Source organism: Halichoerus grypus, chromosome 1 (assembly GCF_964656455.1).
Source record: "Halichoerus grypus chromosome 1, mHalGry1.hap1.1, whole genome shotgun sequence".
NCBI classification, from domain to species: domain Eukaryota; kingdom Metazoa; phylum Chordata; class Mammalia; order Carnivora; family Phocidae; genus Halichoerus; species Halichoerus grypus.
In genome coordinates this window covers 125,452,475-125,471,533 of record NC_135712.1, presented here as the reverse complement: position 1 = coordinate 125,471,533, position 19,059 = coordinate 125,452,475, and the positions used below count along the sequence as shown (strand labels likewise).

General features: G+C 43.5%; 1 protein-coding gene across 5 annotated transcripts; it reads left to right on the top strand.

The window, feature by feature from the left end:
- Positions 1 to 487: 487 nt before the first annotated feature.
- Positions 488 to 17,987, top strand: CDV3 (CDV3 homolog). 5 transcript variants are annotated; one of them, XM_078071725.1, is made up of 5 exons: positions 488 to 1,152; positions 1,895 to 1,971; positions 10,221 to 10,366; positions 14,021 to 14,180; positions 15,787 to 16,057. In XM_078071725.1, the coding sequence occupies exons 1-5, from the start codon at positions 913 to 915 to the stop codon at positions 15,788 to 15,790; spliced, it is 627 nt and encodes a 208-aa protein (XP_077927851.1). In that variant the 5' UTR covers positions 488 to 912; the 3' UTR covers positions 15,791 to 16,057. The 5 variants fall into 5 exon arrangements, with proteins under 5 accessions (XP_077927851.1, XP_077927845.1, XP_077927846.1 ...); XM_078071719.1 differs by having other exon boundaries at positions 15,609 to 16,057; XM_078071720.1 differs by lacking the exon at positions 15,787 to 16,057 and adding an exon at positions 14,613 to 15,047.
- The last annotated feature ends 1,072 nt before the right edge of the window (positions 17,988 to 19,059 follow it).

Here is a 19,059-nt window from a genome sequence, read left to right as displayed (position 1 = left end):
ACAGAGTGCAGCGGAGGAGGAGTAACCATCTTTAACATAGCTAGCTTAACACAGACCCTTTCCGTTTCGCTAAAGTTCAAGCCACAAGGCCACAGTTCGCTCTGGGCGAGCCGCACGCGTGCACCCTACGCATGCGCTCAGAAGGGACCCACCCCCACCCGCCTCTTTCACCGGACCTCTTCAGCCAAGTCACCAATTAGCCCTCTAAATGCCCGCCCTCAAGGCTAAACCCTTGGCCAATCGGGAGGCAGGAGCCATCAGGCCCATCACTTATTTAGCATACACCCTCCTCTCCCCTCCCAAGGCCCCGCCCCGTCTGAGGCAGGGATTGTCGCCTAAGCGCTTCGTTCTGGCACCTGATTGGCTCCTTTGCCAGCTCCGCCTCCGTCTCCTCCCGCCGCCCTCCCCTTTGCGCTCCCACAGCGGCGGGCGGAGCTAAGTACGCAGGCGCGGGCGCTGCCTCTCTCTTCTGGTGGCCCGCCCTCCCTCCTCCCTCTCCCTCCCCTCCCCACCCCCTCTCCCTTCCTCTCCGGGCCTGCGCGCGCGTGTCTTCCTCCTGCACGCGCCGCCGCTAGGGAAGCACTGTCGCCGGAGCCTCTGGCCCGCGCGTTCCTTTTCCCCTCCGGCTGCGGAGCGGGCGGGATCCTGCTCCGCGAGCGCGGCAGCAGCGGCAGCCCCGGCGGCCTCGAGCGGCGGTAGCGGCTCGCGATCCCCCAGGCGGACCGTACCACAGCCCGCCAGCACGCGGGGGGAGCCGCCCGCCCCGCCGCACACGCCTCGGCGACCCCGCGGGGCTGAGGCGTCGCCGCGCCCGGGAGCGTGAGCGCAGAGCCGGCCTCGACCCCGAGCTCCGAGCCCCGCGGGCCGCGCCCGCCGCCGGCCCCACCCATCCGGGTCGAGGAGGCTGCGGCCATGGCCGAGACGGAGGAGCGGAGCCTAGACAACTTCTTCGCCAAGAGGGACAAGAAGAAGAAGAAGGAGCGGAGCAGCCGGGCGGCGAGCGCCGCGGGCGCGGCGGGCGGCGCCGGCGGGAGCAGCGGAGCCGCGGGCGCGGCGGGCGGCGGGGCGGGCGCGGGGGCCCGGCCGGGCGACGGCGGGACCGCGGGCGCGGGGGCCGCCGGCCCCGGGGCCGCCACCAAGGCCGTGACTAAGGTGAGGGGCCGGGGAGGCCGGGATTCGGGGCCCGGCCGCGCGCTTGCGCCCATGTGCCCGCCCCCGCCGGCCGCCCGCCCGGGGAAGCGTCCGGGAGGGGCCGGCCAGGGGGGCGGACGGGCGCGGAGGCTGGCCCTGTGACGGGGGCTTCCCACGCCGGGCCGGCGCGCCTCTCCCCGCGGGACCCCCCAGCCCGCTTCCGCCCCGCCCCTCCGCCTCGTGTCGCCGGCCGGGACCGAGACCCAGTCGGCGGGACCCTCGAGGGGAAATGGGTCTGGGTCCGAAGTAGCCGGCCCAGAGCAGCACTTACCGAGTGACGTATTCTCTGAGTAATTTGGTGTTCTGACTTCAGCCCGGCAGTCTGAGCAGAATTTTCTAACAATCGCTTTTGTGGTGGCTTTAATTGGCATGGCTTGGCCTCTAAGCCCGTAACAGAATAAGTCTCATGACAACATTGTGGTAGACATTTAGTTGTGGGGTTACTATTGACTTTTTCATTCGATTTTTCCTGGTTGCTTTTAAAGTAACAGCTCTCCGGAAGGAACCCGGTGGAAGTAAGAGGGTTGGACTGCTGGGCACGTTTGTCCTCCAGCCTAGTCGGCCTCGGGATCAAACAGGGCCTTTGGCCAGAAAACGAGTCTATATTTTAGGTTCCAGACACTTGATCCCCTTTTCATAGTCTGATATTTGCCTTAGTTGTGTTTTAACAAATAGCTTTAATTGATCAAACTGTGTTTTACAGGATGAAGATGAGTGGAAAGAATTTGAGCAAAAAGAGGTTGATTACAGCGGCCTCAGAGTTCAGGCGATGCAAATAAGGTATGGTCTGGTTACAAATGTGTTTAGATAACCCTTAGGATAGGTATTGTATGTTTGGTTTTTCTCTGGCCCCAAAGCCGCATCACAGTGGCTTCATGCTTTAGATACGCGTAGTAGGGCTGTAATGGATTGTGTCTTCCTTCTGTGATGGCAGTTCTTCTATATAGTGATCAAATGAGCTGCCAGCTCCAAAATCCTGTGAGAGCTTGCCTACTTATTTGAGACAGCTAAAATGAAATGGGTTTTGTGGCTTCAAAACTTTCACTTTTAACAGTGGTGCATTGAACTTAGGGTTTTTGTTTGTTTCAAAAAATAAGGTGGTTTTCAGATCCTCTCCAATAAGCAAGTTAATATGTATTTTTGTAATTGAAGTATATCTAACAGATATACAGATTTTATTATATGTTCACACAATGAGACCAATCTGTGTAATCAGCAGCAAGGTCAAGAAACTGAACGTTACTCCTGCAGAGGAAACCTAGGCCCTTTTAGTCACTGCCTTCACTCCCAAGAATAACCAGTATCCTAACACTGAAGATTTATTCTCCCTAGAATTTTATAGGGATGGCATCAGGTAGTCTAAGCATGTTATTTTTAAAGCTCAAGAAAACAGGGGCGCCTAGGTGGCTCAGATGGTTAAGAGTCTGCCTTCGGCTCAGGTCATGGTCTCTAGGTCCTGGGATCGAGCCGTACGTTGGGTTCCCTGCTCTGCTGGAAGTCTGCTTCTCTCTCTCCCCCTGCTTGTGCTCTCTCTGTCTCTCTCTGAAATGAATAAAATAAAATCTTTAAAAAAAAAAAGTTCAAGAAAACAGTAATTTTTAAAAAATTGGGTTGGTTGGTTTAGGGGATTTGAAATTAACATAAGTCCAATCTGTGATAGTTGGTTTTAGATTCATGTGAATAGATGTCTTATTTTAATGGGCTCATAAAGTAGAAAAAACAGGTGAATATATGGTTCCACCATTTTTAAGGTTAAAAACTCTTTTATTCCCAGTTTAAAGAAATAAAAGATCTAATGAACTGCCTCCAGTTCGAAGTTTGCAATTTGTGTATACCAGTGACCATGTGGCACACTGGCGGAAGTAATTTTCCTTAACAGAATACTGTCTTTTGACTTCTCCAAGTGGTAATATTTATGGCCTTAAGTAAGTTACTCAAATTAAAAAACCAGGGCTAATATTTTTGACATTTGTTGAATACCTCCTGGAGCACCAGGCATTCTGTCCTAGGTTCTTTGACCTCGTTTCACGAGCTTAACCAGAGTGAAACCTGACTGATTGTGGGAGACTTTTTAGGAAATGGGGCTTCTCCGCTCTTGAGGTTCGTTTGTAGTAATGTTAAGTAGAAGTGATTAGACTAAATTTTTTTCCCAACAACTTCTTGAGTTTGTTAGATGTTTCTGGAGAGGTGTAGTGTAGAAAATACCCCTGTGTTCTCCTGGGGCTTGACCTGTGAAAATGAAGGAGGGCACGTGAAGTTCTTATCCGTCCATCGGGGGTTGTGGCACTGCCTATGTGTGTGGTTCCTGTTTGGCTGTAGAATAAGGCTCTTGGTCAGCCTTTCCTGACCACAGGTTCTTAACTGCAGATTCTGAAGACTTGAGTGACAGGAAAAATAGTGTTTGGTCATGTTGAACTTACTGAGCAAGAGTAGCACTTTCTGAGCGGAAAGATTTCAGATTCACTGAATGCTAGAAATTGATTTTATTATATTATGGAGGATATTTAAACTGCCTATTTTTCTGTCATTGATTATATATCCCATATCCATATTCAGGGTTATTTTTTCTTTCTTTATGGCTACTCCAGAGATGATGAAACATTTCTTAAATCATTTGTATCTTTCACCTGTGCCAGGGGCATAGGTAAATCTCAGCTAGTATGAGTGTTTAAGTTCTGCTTGACCTGAAACTGGACCAGCTTTTATGTTGTGTTTTCATTATTCTTAGCATGTAGTTTTACTCCTGAGTGGTCTGCGACAGGTCTTCCTCTAACCTGATAACGTTGAAAAACATACCTTCAGGAAGCTGCTTTTGTGGATCCTCAATCACTGTGGAGTCTAAAGTCTGTATTTCTGTTGCCTTCACAACTCATTCAATAAAGAGGAATCTAACAGCCTTCAGGAAAGATTTGAGTGTGAGAAGTCATCTGAGGTTTAATAATAATGACTAAAATTTTCACACTATATACTGAATATCCTTGTAAACTTTGTATTAAATGTTCTTCACAGTGAAACTCGGTTGGGTTAGGGTCCCCAAGGAAAGACACTTTGGTTCATAGGAGTGGAAGTAGGTTACTCACATAAATGTGATGGAGTTGATAATGTCACGAAAACATGGACTTTGGGGAAAGACAAACCTGGGTTTTAGCCTGCTGCTTATGTGTGACCTTGGGCGAGTCACTTTACTTTTGATTGTTCTGATATGCAGAATTGAGACAACAACTAGGATTGTTGTGAGGATTTTTGAACAGGGTATTTGTAAAATACCCAGTCATTAATATTAATCATCTTCTCTATTCATTGGGTAAATTAGAATAACTTAGTGTTGGCAATTTCTGTTATTTAACCATGAGCCACCTGATTTATAATACCAAGATTTGAGGACAAGGGGTAGTGGAGGTACACTACCTACTACTATCATGACTAATGTTAGACTCTGGTGAGTCAATTCACTGTGGACCTAATAGGAGAAAATGACACGTTTGGGTTGGCATTAGTATGACCATACAAACAAAAATCCCTCTCAAGGTGTTAAATGTCGCTTATAGACCTTGAATTACTGTCTTCTATAGCTTGGTCTTACTCTTTTAGGCAGAAGCCCTTAGGAAGGGGCAGAGAAATGAGTTAGCTTTTCTTTGAGAAGTTGGGGCGGGTGATTCTTTATGCCTTTAGTCTGTTAACCTTTTTCTGCCTATGAGAGAGGCAGCCTTGCTATCTCAGTATGAGACAAGGGAATATGAAAACTTTGGAAGTTGACTTAAAATACCTTGAAATTTTCAGCCTTATAATCTTAAGTTTTTTCATCCAACTTTTTGCTTTGAAAAATTAGAAACCTCAGAAAAGTTGCAAGAACAATAAAATAAGTACCCATATACTCTTTGCTTAGATCTTTTGATCATTTTTGTCACATTTGCTTTATCTTTAGTCAGCTGCAAATAGTGCATATAGCCTTAAAGTTCTTGACACTGGACCTTATAATAGGTTAGAATGCTGGACCTTTATTGAAGATAAGTGCATTTGAAAGGAAATTTTTCAGTAGCAGCAAACATACTGTATTAATGTTCTATCACATTTACCAACTAGCTAAAGATTTTCAGTATCAAGAGTCTTATAAGGGCTTGTGTCAGATTTTGTGTCTAAATTAATAGATGTATTCAAGGTCGTCATTATGTATAGACAAGTTCTTTAGAGGGATGCCACTGGGATAGTGATAAGGGGCCTAACGCTGGAGCTTAGATTGTTGGTTGAGCAGTCTAAATGGGACCTGTAGGCCTCTCTGATCTTTAAAATGGATTTTTGGGGGAAAGAAAGATTTCATTTAATATTTGGAGGTTACTAGATGTTGAGCATTTGTCATGTTTCAAGAATGAATGGACTTCTTGGAGGGGTGCCTGGCTGGTTCAGTAGGTGGAGCCACATCTCAGGGTTGTGTGTTCAAGCCCCACGTTGGGCTTACTTTAAAAAGAAAAGTTTTTGGGGCCCAGTGGTTTTTTTAGGAAGCTTCTTAAGAAATCTAGAACTTTAGGGGCACCTGGGTGGTTCAGTTGGCTAAATGTCTCCCTTGAGCTCAGGTCATGATCCCCAGCAGAGAACCTGCTGCTCCCCCTGCTTCTGCTCTCTGTCAAATAAATGTAATAAATTTCTTTAAAAAAGAAAGAAATCTAGACCTTTAAACCCATTAGGTAGAGCTGGTTAAGTTGTTCCTTGAAGAAATCACTCCAGCATCCAAGCTGGATTCATTGTAGCAAATACTGTGTGACTACAGTGTGCCAGACATCAGGATTGTAGAAATAACTCCTACTAAACAGTAGATCATTTCAGTGATGGGCAGGATGCTGTGGAACACAGGAGACAGACACTTGGTCTCCCGGGAAGGGACTGAGAAAGACTCCTTGGAGGAACGCAGTGCCATTTTGAGCTGCCAGCATAGCTCATCAGGCCATGTCTATCCATTTTACTGTTTTAACAGTGGTTGGATAATAGGGTCAAACCAATGGAGATGCCTAGCATTCTAGCAGAAACACAAGTCTGGATTTTGTGTTAACTGCTAAAACCCTAGTGTTGGGGAAGAAGGGTTAGGATGTATAAACTCTCATGTAATGTCCTGTGAGATAAAGAGGTAAGGGTGTTCCATTTTTATTAATAAACTGCTGCAGGATGTGTAATCCCGATCAACCTTACTGAAAGTGAATTTCTCAAAATAGAGAAAATTTCTGTGTCATATGTTGGAGCTCTAAAGAGGATAAAATGAAGAGGCAACATGAAAGAGTATGAGCCAGATCCGGAGACCCAGGGATTGGCTTGCTACTTTGTAGCCCTGGGGAAGGGGCTTAAATGTCTGAGTGTCAGTTGCCTCCTGTGTACAATGGGTCTCCTGCCTGCCTTGGTGTTATTGTGAGGTTTAACTTTGTGAAGTGGTAGGACAGGGCCTGGCCTTCTAGATATTCAGTAAATATTCCCTTTTCTTAGCTTCATTCCCCTATTCCACCAGCAGTGCCTTACAGACTGTTGCATATTTGAGATCGTATACTTTAAATTGTGATAATGTATTTACAAGTACCAGTGTAGTTTTTAGAAATGTGAAATTTAGCTGATGATAAGCTATATATTCTGTTTGGGTCAAATACCAAATTTTAGCCTAATCATCTCCTGTGGAAATGATTCTTTGCAACATGTGTCTTATGGCATTTAGAGATTTGACGTTTTCGAGAGTGTGTAAATAAGAAAAAGTAATCTGGATATTTAAATCATTTCTACCCTGCCCTTAGTCCAATGGCCTCTTGGCATCTCTGGGCCTTTGTTCCCACTGTTGGATGAAGGGTCTTGACTAGACAGTTTACAATGTTTAGTTTAACTAAAACTTCAGAATCTTAAGAAACCAAAATATTAAGTTGTCTTGTGCCTGTTATTACAGATACACAATCCCTTTAATTAAATCACTCATTTCTTAGTAATAGTTTATAACTTAAAGGGATTTTTAGATTTTGTGTTTTATTAATTCTTCACTTGTCTCTGAGGGTGGAGAGGTAATAAATGTTACAGTAAAGGAACCTTCTTTTACATGGGACCATCAGTATTCTGTCAGACCAAATTGGGGCTTTTCTTCAATATTTATAATATTTTATTGTGAATTAGAAAAACTATTTTTTAAGGACATTTGAAAGGTATAACAGCATTAAAAATGTATAAGAATGATCCATAATCCCTTTTGCTTAGAGGTAATCAGTGTTAAAAATTTTTTGGTTTTCAGTTGATTGCTTACTACAAGCTGATAATTCCAGAGTTGAAGTATACTAATCACCATATACTAAAGTAATTTGAAGAAAAATCTATTTTAGAGTCCAGTATACATATTGGAACAATAGTGATTCAGCACATTTTGCTGAGTTAACTGTTTCACAATGATAGACCAACTGAAAGCTAGCATACCTTGGGAGTATGTATGAGTATAAAAGTCCCATGAAGGTTCTTAAAATCTTTGTTGGGGTCTTACCTCCTTGTCTGGCTGGGATTGGGTTACTGGGACATTACTAACAAGTCTTATGTAACTAGGTAAATAACACCCATGTTTTTACTCATGAACCAAGCAAATTGCATGAAAGTATAATTACATTGGCATCAGTTCTCAGAAGTGGGTGACAAAAAAAAATTCTTTGGAACAGGTCTAATGTTTGGATACCACTGTTAGACTGCTGGATAAATTAGGACCTTCGTATCCTTACCTGGTCATTCATTCCACGTATAAACTTTAGAAAACAGAGTCATAGTGTTTGGTATCTATTTTTAAAAATCTATTTAAAAGAACATGTTCATGTTGTGGGTTTTTGGGATTTTTGAGTTTTGTTCTCTTATTTTTCTCCTAATACAAAGGTGGCATTTGTTTGAAAACTCAGATGGATATTAAAAAGCATGTAATAGTGGGGTACCCGGGTGGTGCAGTTAGTTAAGCATCTGACTCTTGGTTTCAGCTCAGATTGTGAGATTGAACCCCTCGGACTCCACACTCAACATGGAATCTGCTTAATTACGATTCTCTCTCCCTCTGCTGCCCCTCCCCCCACCCAAAAAAAAGCCATGTAATAACATTTAACAGCACTTACTATGTGCGAGGCACTTTTCTTGGTGCTTTGTGTCTTTTAAAATTTTCAAAATGGAGCTGTTATCCCCATTTTACGTAGGAGGAAACTGAGGCATATAAAAGTTAAGTGTCACATTCAAAGTCTCCTGGCTATCAGTGGCAAAACCCAGATGATTTGAACCAGGAAGTCTGGTTTTAGAATCTGCTCGTAACTGTTTGCTGCATGAAGAAAATAAAATCAGGCATTCTAGCACCCAGCTACTTTTTAAAACCATTTTTAAAAATCAAAATGTCCTTCTACTTAATATTAGGTGTATAGATTTTGTTTTAGTAAGCCATTGGCTTAACTGACATGCATATTACTTCCATGTCAGCATAGGCCTGACATTTTAAATGGCTGTACAGGATTCTATTATGTGTTAACAAAAAAGGGAAACCAAAGAGTGGGTTGGCCATATTCTCATTATTTTTTCCTCTTGAATTATAGTCTTAAGTAAAATCATGCTACAAATGCAGATTGAGGAGGAGCTCATTCCTCTCTCCCCTCCCCAGTTGCCACCCTAGGCCTCTAAATTCTGGAATCACCTCTGTTGGTGGGCACTGGTTTTGAAATTTTTCTGTAAGTGCCTTTAAAGGAGACCATTAGTTATTCAAGAAATTTGTCTTATAGCCGGCACTTTCCTTGTTCTAATAGAAATGGAAGGAAAGCACCCTGAGATGTCCTTTTGCAGAAGCCAAGAGAGGCCATGATGTTCCCAGGGCCATACACAGTAGGGTGGGAGTCATCTCTACGTTGTTAAGGTCATGATCACTGATCAGGCATCAAAGGGAGAAAATGTCTAAAAGAGTGAAAGGCCAAGGACAGCTTTAGGCAACAGCCCTATTTTTTCAGTAGGAGAGAAAAGCATGGTCAGAATGGTAAAGGAGGTTGATAGGCTGAAGTTCTAGGAAAAACCACCACTGTCATGGAACATAATTTCATGGAAAGGTTGGTAGTCTGTGCCAGAGGCAGCAGCAGCAAGGGCGAAGCACGGCCAGAAGGGGGTTAGATTTGACAGGTGATTCCCTGATTCCTGACTCAAGCCAGTTCAAGAATAAAGAAATAAGAAATTGGCATAAACACTGCAGCCAGTCTTAGGATACCACTGAGGGTATCTTTCACATTTATGATTAACTAATAAAGCCAAAGACTGAGTTTTTGTATTCTCTTGTTTTTTAAATGGGTGACATATCTGGTGATAGGGACCAGTTCTATATATTCCCTGTGTCAAACAGTAGGGACTGGCACTAATAAAGTCTGTAGCACTGATGTCAACACTGAACACAGGCTTGTTTCTTCTATTGGAATGTGAGTTCTCGCTTTGTAATATGTACTAAAGGATTAGCAAGTGAAATCATACAACTTTCAAAAAACGTTTGATCACTGAAAATACGCTTACCATGAGTGCATGTTTGGCCACTGTGGTCCTAGAAAATCCAGGGATTACACTCTTAATCCCTCTCAAGTCCCCTTTTCTCAGGTTAGCCTGGCCTCTCTTCCTGCCTCAGTTGCGTGAGGTTCTTAGCTGGGGTCCTGCTCTTCCTTGGGGCTGCTGTATGTAATCACATAGATTGTCATAAGCCTGGCAGGTCACTATGGTAAATATTTCTAAATGTTCTTGAGTATGTGAGGTTTGCAAAAAGGAAAGCAGACACTATCAGACCAGGTGGTTTTCTAAACCTTTTGTAGCAATGAAATCCTTTCATATGAAGTCAGGTGGAAGTCCCAGTGTATAACAGATAACATCCCCTATTTCTGTCTCTCTTAAACAAGTGGGGCATTGAGGCTCTGAGGAGGTGAGGTGACTTCTCTTAGGGTCACACAGATCAGCATTGATACAACTTAGGATTTGGACTCACGATTTTCCTGGTGATTCTGTAACTGAATTCACTTAACTTGCTTTTCCAATAGTGAAAAGGAAGAAGATGATAATGAGAAAAGAGAAGATCCAGGTGATAACTGGGAAGAAGGAGGAGGAGGTGGTGGTGGTGTAGAAAAGTCTTCAGGTCCCTGGAATAAAACAGCTCCAGTACAAGCACCTCCTGCTGCAGTAATTGGTAACCTTAATATTTCATTTTCATAAAGCTGTCTATGTATAATTTTATATACTGTTGGCATTCAACTAAATGAATGCTTGTGGTAGAATGAGTGGGGTTCCAACCCTACCCGGTATTGGCGCTTCCTGCTTCCAGCGCATGCACAATTAGAATGAGTGGGGTTCCTTTCTGTTCTTGGGAGAGACATTTGTATATATCTGTTTAAAGACTTATATCCTAAGTAATTTGGAACTTACGATATGTGCTTTTCTGTAGGCTGCTGAACTTTATATGTAAACTAACTTGTCCAACTTAAATGTTTAAGTAATTTGTTTCAATTTTTGACAGTTGGCTAAGGGAAATTGTACCTGTGTTTCCACCTCTGTTTGTGTTTTTTCCCCCAATCCCCTTTTTATTCTGTTTTGAAGCATGAATTCTCAGAAGGGCACATTTTATCACTGCTAAGAGTTGATAAGAAATGGTTCTTGGTGGGGGGTGAAGAAATATCAGATCTTCTAATGGGCTGTTGCCCACCAGAGGGCTGAAGTGTGTGAGCAGGTGCACAGTATATATATGGTATTAACATTTCCTGGTGTGGGGGCATGGTAGTTAGGAAATAGATGTCTAAAATGGCTCCTTAGAATGGAAGTGTTGAGAAAAGTTTGAGAAACATTGCATTAATATATACCCATTTTTTTTAATGCAGAATAATATAAAGAGTAACAAATCACTCCAAATCTTACTGCCCAGAGAATAAAGATAACTAGTGTGTGTCAGCATTCTTGCATCCTTTCTAGTCCTTTGCTATGCGTATGTATATATTTTTCCATTTAACTTTTTTTACTGCATCTGTCACTGATCCTGATGACCTCAGCATTGCTAACCTCAGTGTCCAAGTCTCGGTCTTCACCCGATTTGCCCCATCAGCAGCGCTTGCCGTAGTTGATCACCCCAGGACACCACAGTCTCCTGCTCCCTCCGTGGTTGGTTCTCAGTCTCCCTGGCTGGGATTTTTTCTCTCCTGCCTCTGAGAGAGAACCTACCCCAGTGCTCAGCCCCGGCTGCTCCCCGCACCCTTCCTCCCTCACCAGGCTCCACATGCCAGCAACTCCAAAATTCACATGAGCTCAGATCTCTTCTGACCTCCAGACACGTAGATCTTAACTGCCTAGCCGGCATCTCGATATCCACATATCCCCAACTGAACTCTTCATGTACAGTAGACCCTTGAACAGCATGAGGGTGGGGCCCCGAATCCCAGTGCAGTCAGATCCACATTTCACTTGACTACTCCCAAACTTAACTACTGAGTGCCTACTGTGACTAGAAGCCTTACCAGTAACATAAACATCCCAATTGACACACGTTTTGTACATTTATGCTACTATATTCTTAGAATAAGCAAGAGGGAAAATATTAAAATCATCAAGAAAAAAATACATTTACAGTTTTATACCGTATTTGTAAAGAACATCCACGTGTAAGTGAAGCCATGCAGTTCAAACCTGTGTCGGGTCAACACAACAGCCTTCGTAATCTCACTGCGATTCTTTCGGTCACTTAGGCCACAAATCTTGGAGTCATCTTTGATAACTTTTTCTTGCTCCAAACCTAAATCTAATTTGTCAGTAAATTTGTTTTGTCTTTATTTTCAAAATCAGACACTCTGTGTGACTAGTTCTCTCCAGTTCCACTGCTACCAGTGGTTTGAACCGTTAATTTTTATATGGATTAGTGAGGTCACCTCTTCACTGGTCTGCCTGCGTCTGTACATACGCTGTTCCCGAACCTCCAGTGCTGCCCCTCTGCTCGGAGTAGAAGCTGAAGTTCTCAGGGACCTGCAAGGCCTTGGATGCCTGCCTTGTGATCCCTTCTTCTGACTTGGTGTCTCTTTTAATCTGGACCTCGCTTCCCCTGCTCCTTGAGGATACTAGGCACACTGCTGCTGCAGGCCCTTTGTGCCTGTGTTCTCAGCCTGAATCCGCTCTAAGTAAGCTTTTTCTGCAAAGGGCCAGATAATTAATTTAGGTTTTGAGGGCCGCGCGGGAGATGGTTCTAATTACCCGGCCGTGCTGTGACGGCACAGAAGCACCCGTAGACGATACATGCACCCGGTGAGTGTAGCTGCGTTCCAGTAAAACATACACACAATCCGGAGTCGGGCCAGATTTGGCTGGTTTACCAACTCTAGATGTGTTTGCCTCCTTAAGGCTTTCAGGCCTTGTTCGGTTTTCACCTCAGCACTGAGACCCCTGCCCATTGTGTGCTCCCTTGACGAACTCTTCCCCCGATCTCATCTTTGGTATGGCACCAGCCTTTACATGTGTGTGTCTCCTCCCTCGAGCCCAACACTGTCCCGTAGTACTTTCTGCAGTGATGGAATAGCCTCTGTTCGCTGTAGTAGCCGCTAGCCACAGGTGGCTATTGAGTACTTAAAATTCGACTAATGTAACTAAGGAACTGAATTCTTGAGTTTATTTCATTTCAGATGGCTGCATGTGGCTAGCAGCCTCAATATCCCGTTGTTTGGGTTTTTTTAAGATTTATTTATTTATTTAATTGACAGACCGCGTGAGGGGGAACACAAGTAGGGGGATTGGGACTGGGAGAAGCAGGCTTCCGGCCGAGCAGGAAGCCCGATGCGGGGCTCGATCTCAGAGCCCCAGGATCATGACCTGAGCCGAAGGTAGTCGCTTAACCAACTGAGCCACCCAGGTGCCCTAGAATATCCAGTTCTTGAAGGCATGTCCCTAACATTTGTATCCCCACTGTGTAGTTTCGAACAGCACCTGACACATAGCAGGTGCTCAGTCACTAATGAATGAGTGTGATATTACAGCTTTCCCACACTTAATTAAAAGCTGTATGAGACAATAAGCCTTTATAATAGTATTCAAATGGCTGCATTATATTGCAGCTGATAAATGAGGGAGTAGGCGTTTATTTGAAATGAAGTTTTTGATAAATGGAAAACACATAAAATACTGAATCCATATTGAGAATGGGGAGAAAAAAATGATATGTGGCGAAAAGCTGGAAGGTTCTGTCCCAAAAATGTTAGCCATCCTGGAAGACATGGGGCTGCTCGGCTGCTTAGTTTTTTTTTTTTCCTGCTTTACCTGTGTTTATAAAATACAACAAAGAGCCTTAAAATCCATTGATGTAGAAGACAAGGAAATTATTAAAGATACGTAGTAGTTTATTTTTACTAGTCTTTTAGAAGTAAATATATACACAAGCATTTTTGTAAATAAATTCTTTACACCTGGCATGTTATGAAACCCACCAACCAGGTAAAGAAGTGATTATCCACATTTACCTGTATGTAAACTGAGGGCTGAGATAGTGCTGTTCTGAAAGACAGTCCCTGATGGACTGTCTCCCAGGTGCAGAAGATTCTTCTCCCACTTCCAATAAGTTGACTTCCAGAAAGAACTCATGTACATAGGTAATCGAAGTTACACATGATAGAGAAGTTAGAAGACTACTCCAGAAAGTTAAGAGTATTTTCACTTTCAGACATTTTCTCGGATAACTATCCTTCAGTTGTCCAGAAACTTCTTGTATAGGTATTGGGTTTTTTTCCTGTAATTGTCAAGTGATCGGGAATGCGGGACTAGCTTACTAAAATGCCACGCATTTGAATAGTTTCTCTAAACTGTTATAAAATGTTAGTTACAGAGACCCCAGAACCAGCAATGACTAGTGGTGTGTATAGGCCTCCTGGAGCCAGGTTAACCACAACAAGGAAAACACCACAAGGACCACCAGAAATCTACAGTGATACACAGTTCCCATCCCTGCAGTCCACTGCCAAGCATGTAGAAAGCCGGAAGTAAGTACTCTCAACTCTTGTCTTTTGTCTGGGAGCCCTGTCCCTTGGCCAGCAAGTGGGATGTAGGAGATAGGAAAACCCACCTGAGGTGGAGGGGAGGGGGTCTCCTTGGTAAAGGCCAGGCTGCAGCTGACAGGCAGCTGAAAATTAGGTGGGACTTACGTGCCTGGGAGTGGGAAACGGGGTAAGGACCCTGGAGGGGGGCAGCGGGGAAAGAGCGCCAAAGACATTGTCTACAAAAGTTGCTTTATTCCTGGTTGGTGGTGTTCTGTAGCTATGACCTCTATCTAGTTAGATTCTTTGTAAGCACATGTTCCTTATAGCATGGAAACTAGAAATGTAAGAGCAGTATTTCATTGTATTCCCTGTTGATGTGAATAGATGAAAGATTTTGGCATTTATAAATCTAATATTAAAATAATCTTATTTCAGCAGGTACTTAAAATGAATGCTACCTGGAATTAAATGACCACATAATGGCACTTCCACATCCTTTGTAGGGACATGAATTTTTTTTTTAAGTAAATAAAATGGGAAGAAATGTAAAGGACATCAGTTGGAAATACTGTTTGGGGGCGGGGGGTGGCTTTTAAAGTAAATTCCAGCCTTTTTGCTTCTTTGGGAGCCCAGCTGGCTTGAATTTAAGCCTCCATTGGACTCGCTCCTCTGCTCTGTCCTACAGAATAAGGGGGCAATGATCCCCCACACTCACCTTGCTTTATCTGATCTCCTCTCATAAAGTAGACGTGAGGAGAAATCACTGAATAATGAGTAGAACCTGACTTGAATAAGAAAATTGTTGCCCTTATGTATAAAGAGATGTATTGTTTATTATTTGCTTAAAATAAAAGTGACTCTTAGAAGGAATCAGCGTGTCATCAGATAGCCTTTTGACTTTGCAGTTGTCTTCAAGTTGGTCCCAAAATAGGTTTGCAGTAAATAGTATTCAAATAGATTTGCTGCCACAGAAAATAGGACCATAGAGCTTCAGTATTTGTGTTTTCTGTTCCTTGGAAGCCCGGAAAATGATCTGATGATGATTTTATGGGCAGGTTTCCCCTGCTGTCGAAAGTAGAGCATTCCTGTGAAACCCCTCCTAAGCCAGAAAGGCATAAAGCAAAGAGGGTCCCCCGCTTTCTGAAAGTTGCATTACGCCACTTCACTTTTATAGGAAGGCCTATTTTCTTGCGCTAACTGAAAGAAATCGGAAGAGGATTTTCACTGTTACGAAAAAAGCTGTCGCCATACTAACTTCTGTAAAAGCAAGTGGTGTACGCAGACTTTGGGAAAGCAGGATACCTGTACCGGTTTCCCCTCCTGTTACTCCCTCAGGATACTTCTCAGGGGTGGCTTTTTTTTTTTTTTTTTTGGAGGATCAACAACCTAGTGAAGAAGAAATACTTACTGATTACATTTCTTTTCCCTTAGGGATAAAGAAATGGAGAAGAGCTTTGAAGTAGTAAGACACAAAACTAGAGGTAGGGATGAGGTTTCAAAAAACCAGGCCCTTAAACTTCAGCTAGACAACCAGTATGCTGTGCTTGAAAATCAGAAAAGCAGCCACACACAGTACAATTAAGGAATGGTCTTTGCTAACCCTTCTAAGGTAACTAGGCCGCAGCTAACCACCAGGAACAGCCATTCGTCATCTGACCGCTGCTGGACCCACAGCCGATGCAGACCACTCGGTATAAGTGACCGGCCCTATGGTACTGGGGAAATACAGGTGTCACGGCTGCTCTTTGTATATATTGGATTTAGGGGGATTCTCATTGTTCTCTAAGTGCGTGAACTAGATTCAGCGGTGTTCTTTCATTATTACTCTGCAAATACAAAACCAGAAACTGCAGCCAGTGGTCATTTCAAAATGTTTTTATGTTCAGATACTGAGCCTTCGTAAGGGCTGACTACCTCAGGTTTGCTGCACTCGTTGCGGACTTCATGTGGATCACAACTTCTGGACACGAAGGTTACAGCTAGTAAGTGTCGGTGTGAAGGTTGAGACCAGCTCTACTGGATTCCTATCAGAAATCCTGCAGAAAGTCAGCCATCTGGGTTCTGATCTGCTGTACAAGATGAAGATTTAAGTGACCTTAATTAACCTGTCCTGTGCCCCACCCTTAAGGATACTCCGTAGTGGGCTGTGTTAGACTTCTGGAACGTGCCGCTCTCAAAAGAACTCCTGTGTTCAGATAATCTCTGTAGGGTTGTGATTTTATTATTTAAACTTTGAGTTGTATTCTGAGGTAACCACAAATTAAATTCAGCCAAACTTGGGTCCACCAAGTGGGAAAGGGGGGTAGGGGAGGGAGTAATCTTATTTCTTTTAGTAATTTTTTATTTGGGTAGTGCTTTTTCTGTGTTCCACACATTAAGGCCTTTTTTTTTTTTTTTTCCTTCTTTCTTGACTTGGAATAAGTTCTTTGACAGAGCATATTGCTTGGTTAAATAAGTGACCTGAAATATGCATTAGAATTGTGAAATGTCTCGTGAATTTGCCAATCCCTAGAGTGGAACCAAATAGCCTTTGGTGTCAAGGGCAGTGGATGCGAGGGGCTCTACTTCAGGTGCTGCTAAGCCTCCTCTAATCAGGTCTAAACTGTACGGTAAACTGCAGGGGAGAGTATGGGTTCTGCTCAGGCCAAGGGATTCACTGACCGGTCCTTACCAATTCAGAGCAACATGAGCAGAACCTTAGCCTAAAACCCACGTAGGTTTTCACGGATCTTGCATGATCTTTGACAAGATTTCCAGATACACTTGTGCCCAAATTTTTCAGGTATTGGACATTCTATAGATGCAGTGATTGTGCCAGTTTAGCTCTGTTACCAACTTTCTGGTATGTCTTTATGTTCATTTGAAGAGTCAGGGGCGAAGACAGGTGATGTAGCACTTCTGTTTTTAATAATTACAGCTTAAACTATCCAGTAATTTTTGGTCCTTAAAGGGACTTCAGGAAGCTACCCAGGATTACTGAAAAGTCCATCTAATGAGATAGTCTGGTAATGTACTAGTTTTGTATCTTTGGTTCAATAGATATATTTCAAAGTGGTATGTGACCACTTGACACAGAGTCTGGGTTTCTCTCTAATAAATCCCTTTGCCAAATGCAGGAGTTGCAGACTTGCTACTGGCAAGAGTGAAGCAAGTGAGCGAGTAAAACTATCCTGGTGTGGGGGCATATCTCCTACAGGAGTGCAGTCTTGATGAAAGTGTCAGTGCAGGAATCGGCTCCTGGGAGGTCACAGTATCTCCTGACAGGACCTGCCCACCACATCTGGGCCAGGATGTTGGCGTTGTTTGAGGTGGCAGGCAGGGTGCCTGCCTTCTGGTGTATTGGGGTGAGCAGCTGAGCCAGCCAAGGAGAGGTTGGATGATTAAGCAAGAAACGAGGGATTCTTGGTTAAACTGAAGACTTCATTTGGGAACCAAAAATCTTAACAAATAATCTCTTGGACCTTGAGCCACATATTTCCCCTGAAAAGTATGCATTTTTTTCCAGCAAAATTGCGTTGGGGGTTATGTAACTGAGGAATGAACTGAGATGAATATGTGGAACTTTTATTTAATGGCATACTATACTAGAAATCTGAAGACCTGCAGGAGATTTAAAATTCCAACTCTTGTTATAACTTTTTAAAAGATTGTGAAATTATAAAAATGCACATGAATCAAGTTTTAATATACTGTATGATGGGTGGGTGAGGCTGTCCATTGTACCATTTCTTTCTTTGAATTCTCAGGCATGGTTTGGCAGTGCAAGAACTCTGTAACATTAACAAATTCAATAAAAAGTAAATATATGGATTGTGCAGTCTGATTGTTTTTATTCATTCCCCCCCCCATAGTTTTTATTCTTAATCCTTAAAGTATCCTGTTTTTTGAAAATGGCTAACTGATGCCACGCCTCCATCGCTGTAGGAAGATGGTACTCTTCATCTCAGGGGGGTACCTTCTGTTGGAAGAATGCAGAGTACTCTGAATGTTAACAAAACAGAGCTGGAATGAAGGGACTGCAAATCTAGGATGAGTATTCTTTAAAGTTAAAAGCATTGAAATGTACTTTTTTTCTTTGTTAGTGTATTAAATTTGTCATAAACCATTGTGATGCTGTTTGATGGCTTTTTTTTTTAAAAGATTTATTTCTTTTAGAGAGTGCGCACACGTGTGCACCAGTGACAGGAGGGGCGGAGGGAGAGAATCTCAAGCAGATTCCCCACTGAGTGCGGAGCCTAACTCTGGGATTTGATCTCACGACCCTGAGATCATGACCTAAGCGGAAACCAAAAAAAAAGACACTTAACCAACTAAGCCACCCAGGGGCACCTCTCTTTGATAACATCTTACCTGCAGAATTTCTTTCAGAATTGGAGTCAGTCCTCTCAAACCCTGCCGCTGCTCTATCAGCTCAGTTTATGTGATATTCACAGTCCTTTGTTGCCATTTCATTTTTTATTTAAGATTTTGAGAGGGAGAGTGAGCACAGGAGCATGGGGGGGAGGTGCAAAGGGAGAAGCAGGCTCCCCACTGAGCAGGGAGCCTGACTTGGGCTGGATCCCAGGACCCAGAGATCTTGGATCTGAGCCAAAGGCAGACACTTAACTAAGCCACTCAGGCGCCCCGCTCTGGTACCATTTCAATAATCTACGCATCTTCCATCAGAAGTTTCCATCTCAAGAAACCACTTTGCTCATCCTTAAGAAGCAACTCATCTGTTAGTTTTTATCATGAGATTGCAGCAAGTCAGTCCCATCCTCAGGCTCCACTTCTAGTTCTGCTATTTCCACCACATCAGCACTTACTTCCCACACTGAAGTCGAACCCCTCCAAGTCATCCATGAGGGTTGAACTTCCAAACTCCTTGTTAATGTTGGTATTT

Coding starts and splice junctions, on each gene's coding strand:
- CDV3 (XM_078071719.1), top strand. CDS start 913: ATGGCCGAGACGGAGGAGCGGAGCCTAGACAACTTCTTCGCCAAGAGG. Junction 1,153..1,894: donor CCACCAAGGCCGTGACTAAG/GTGAGGGGCCGG, acceptor TGTGTTTTACAG/GATGAAGATGAGTGGAAAGA. Junction 10,367..14,020: donor ACCTCCTGCTGCAGTAATTG/GTAACCTTAATA, acceptor ATAAAATGTTAG/TTACAGAGACCCCAGAACCA.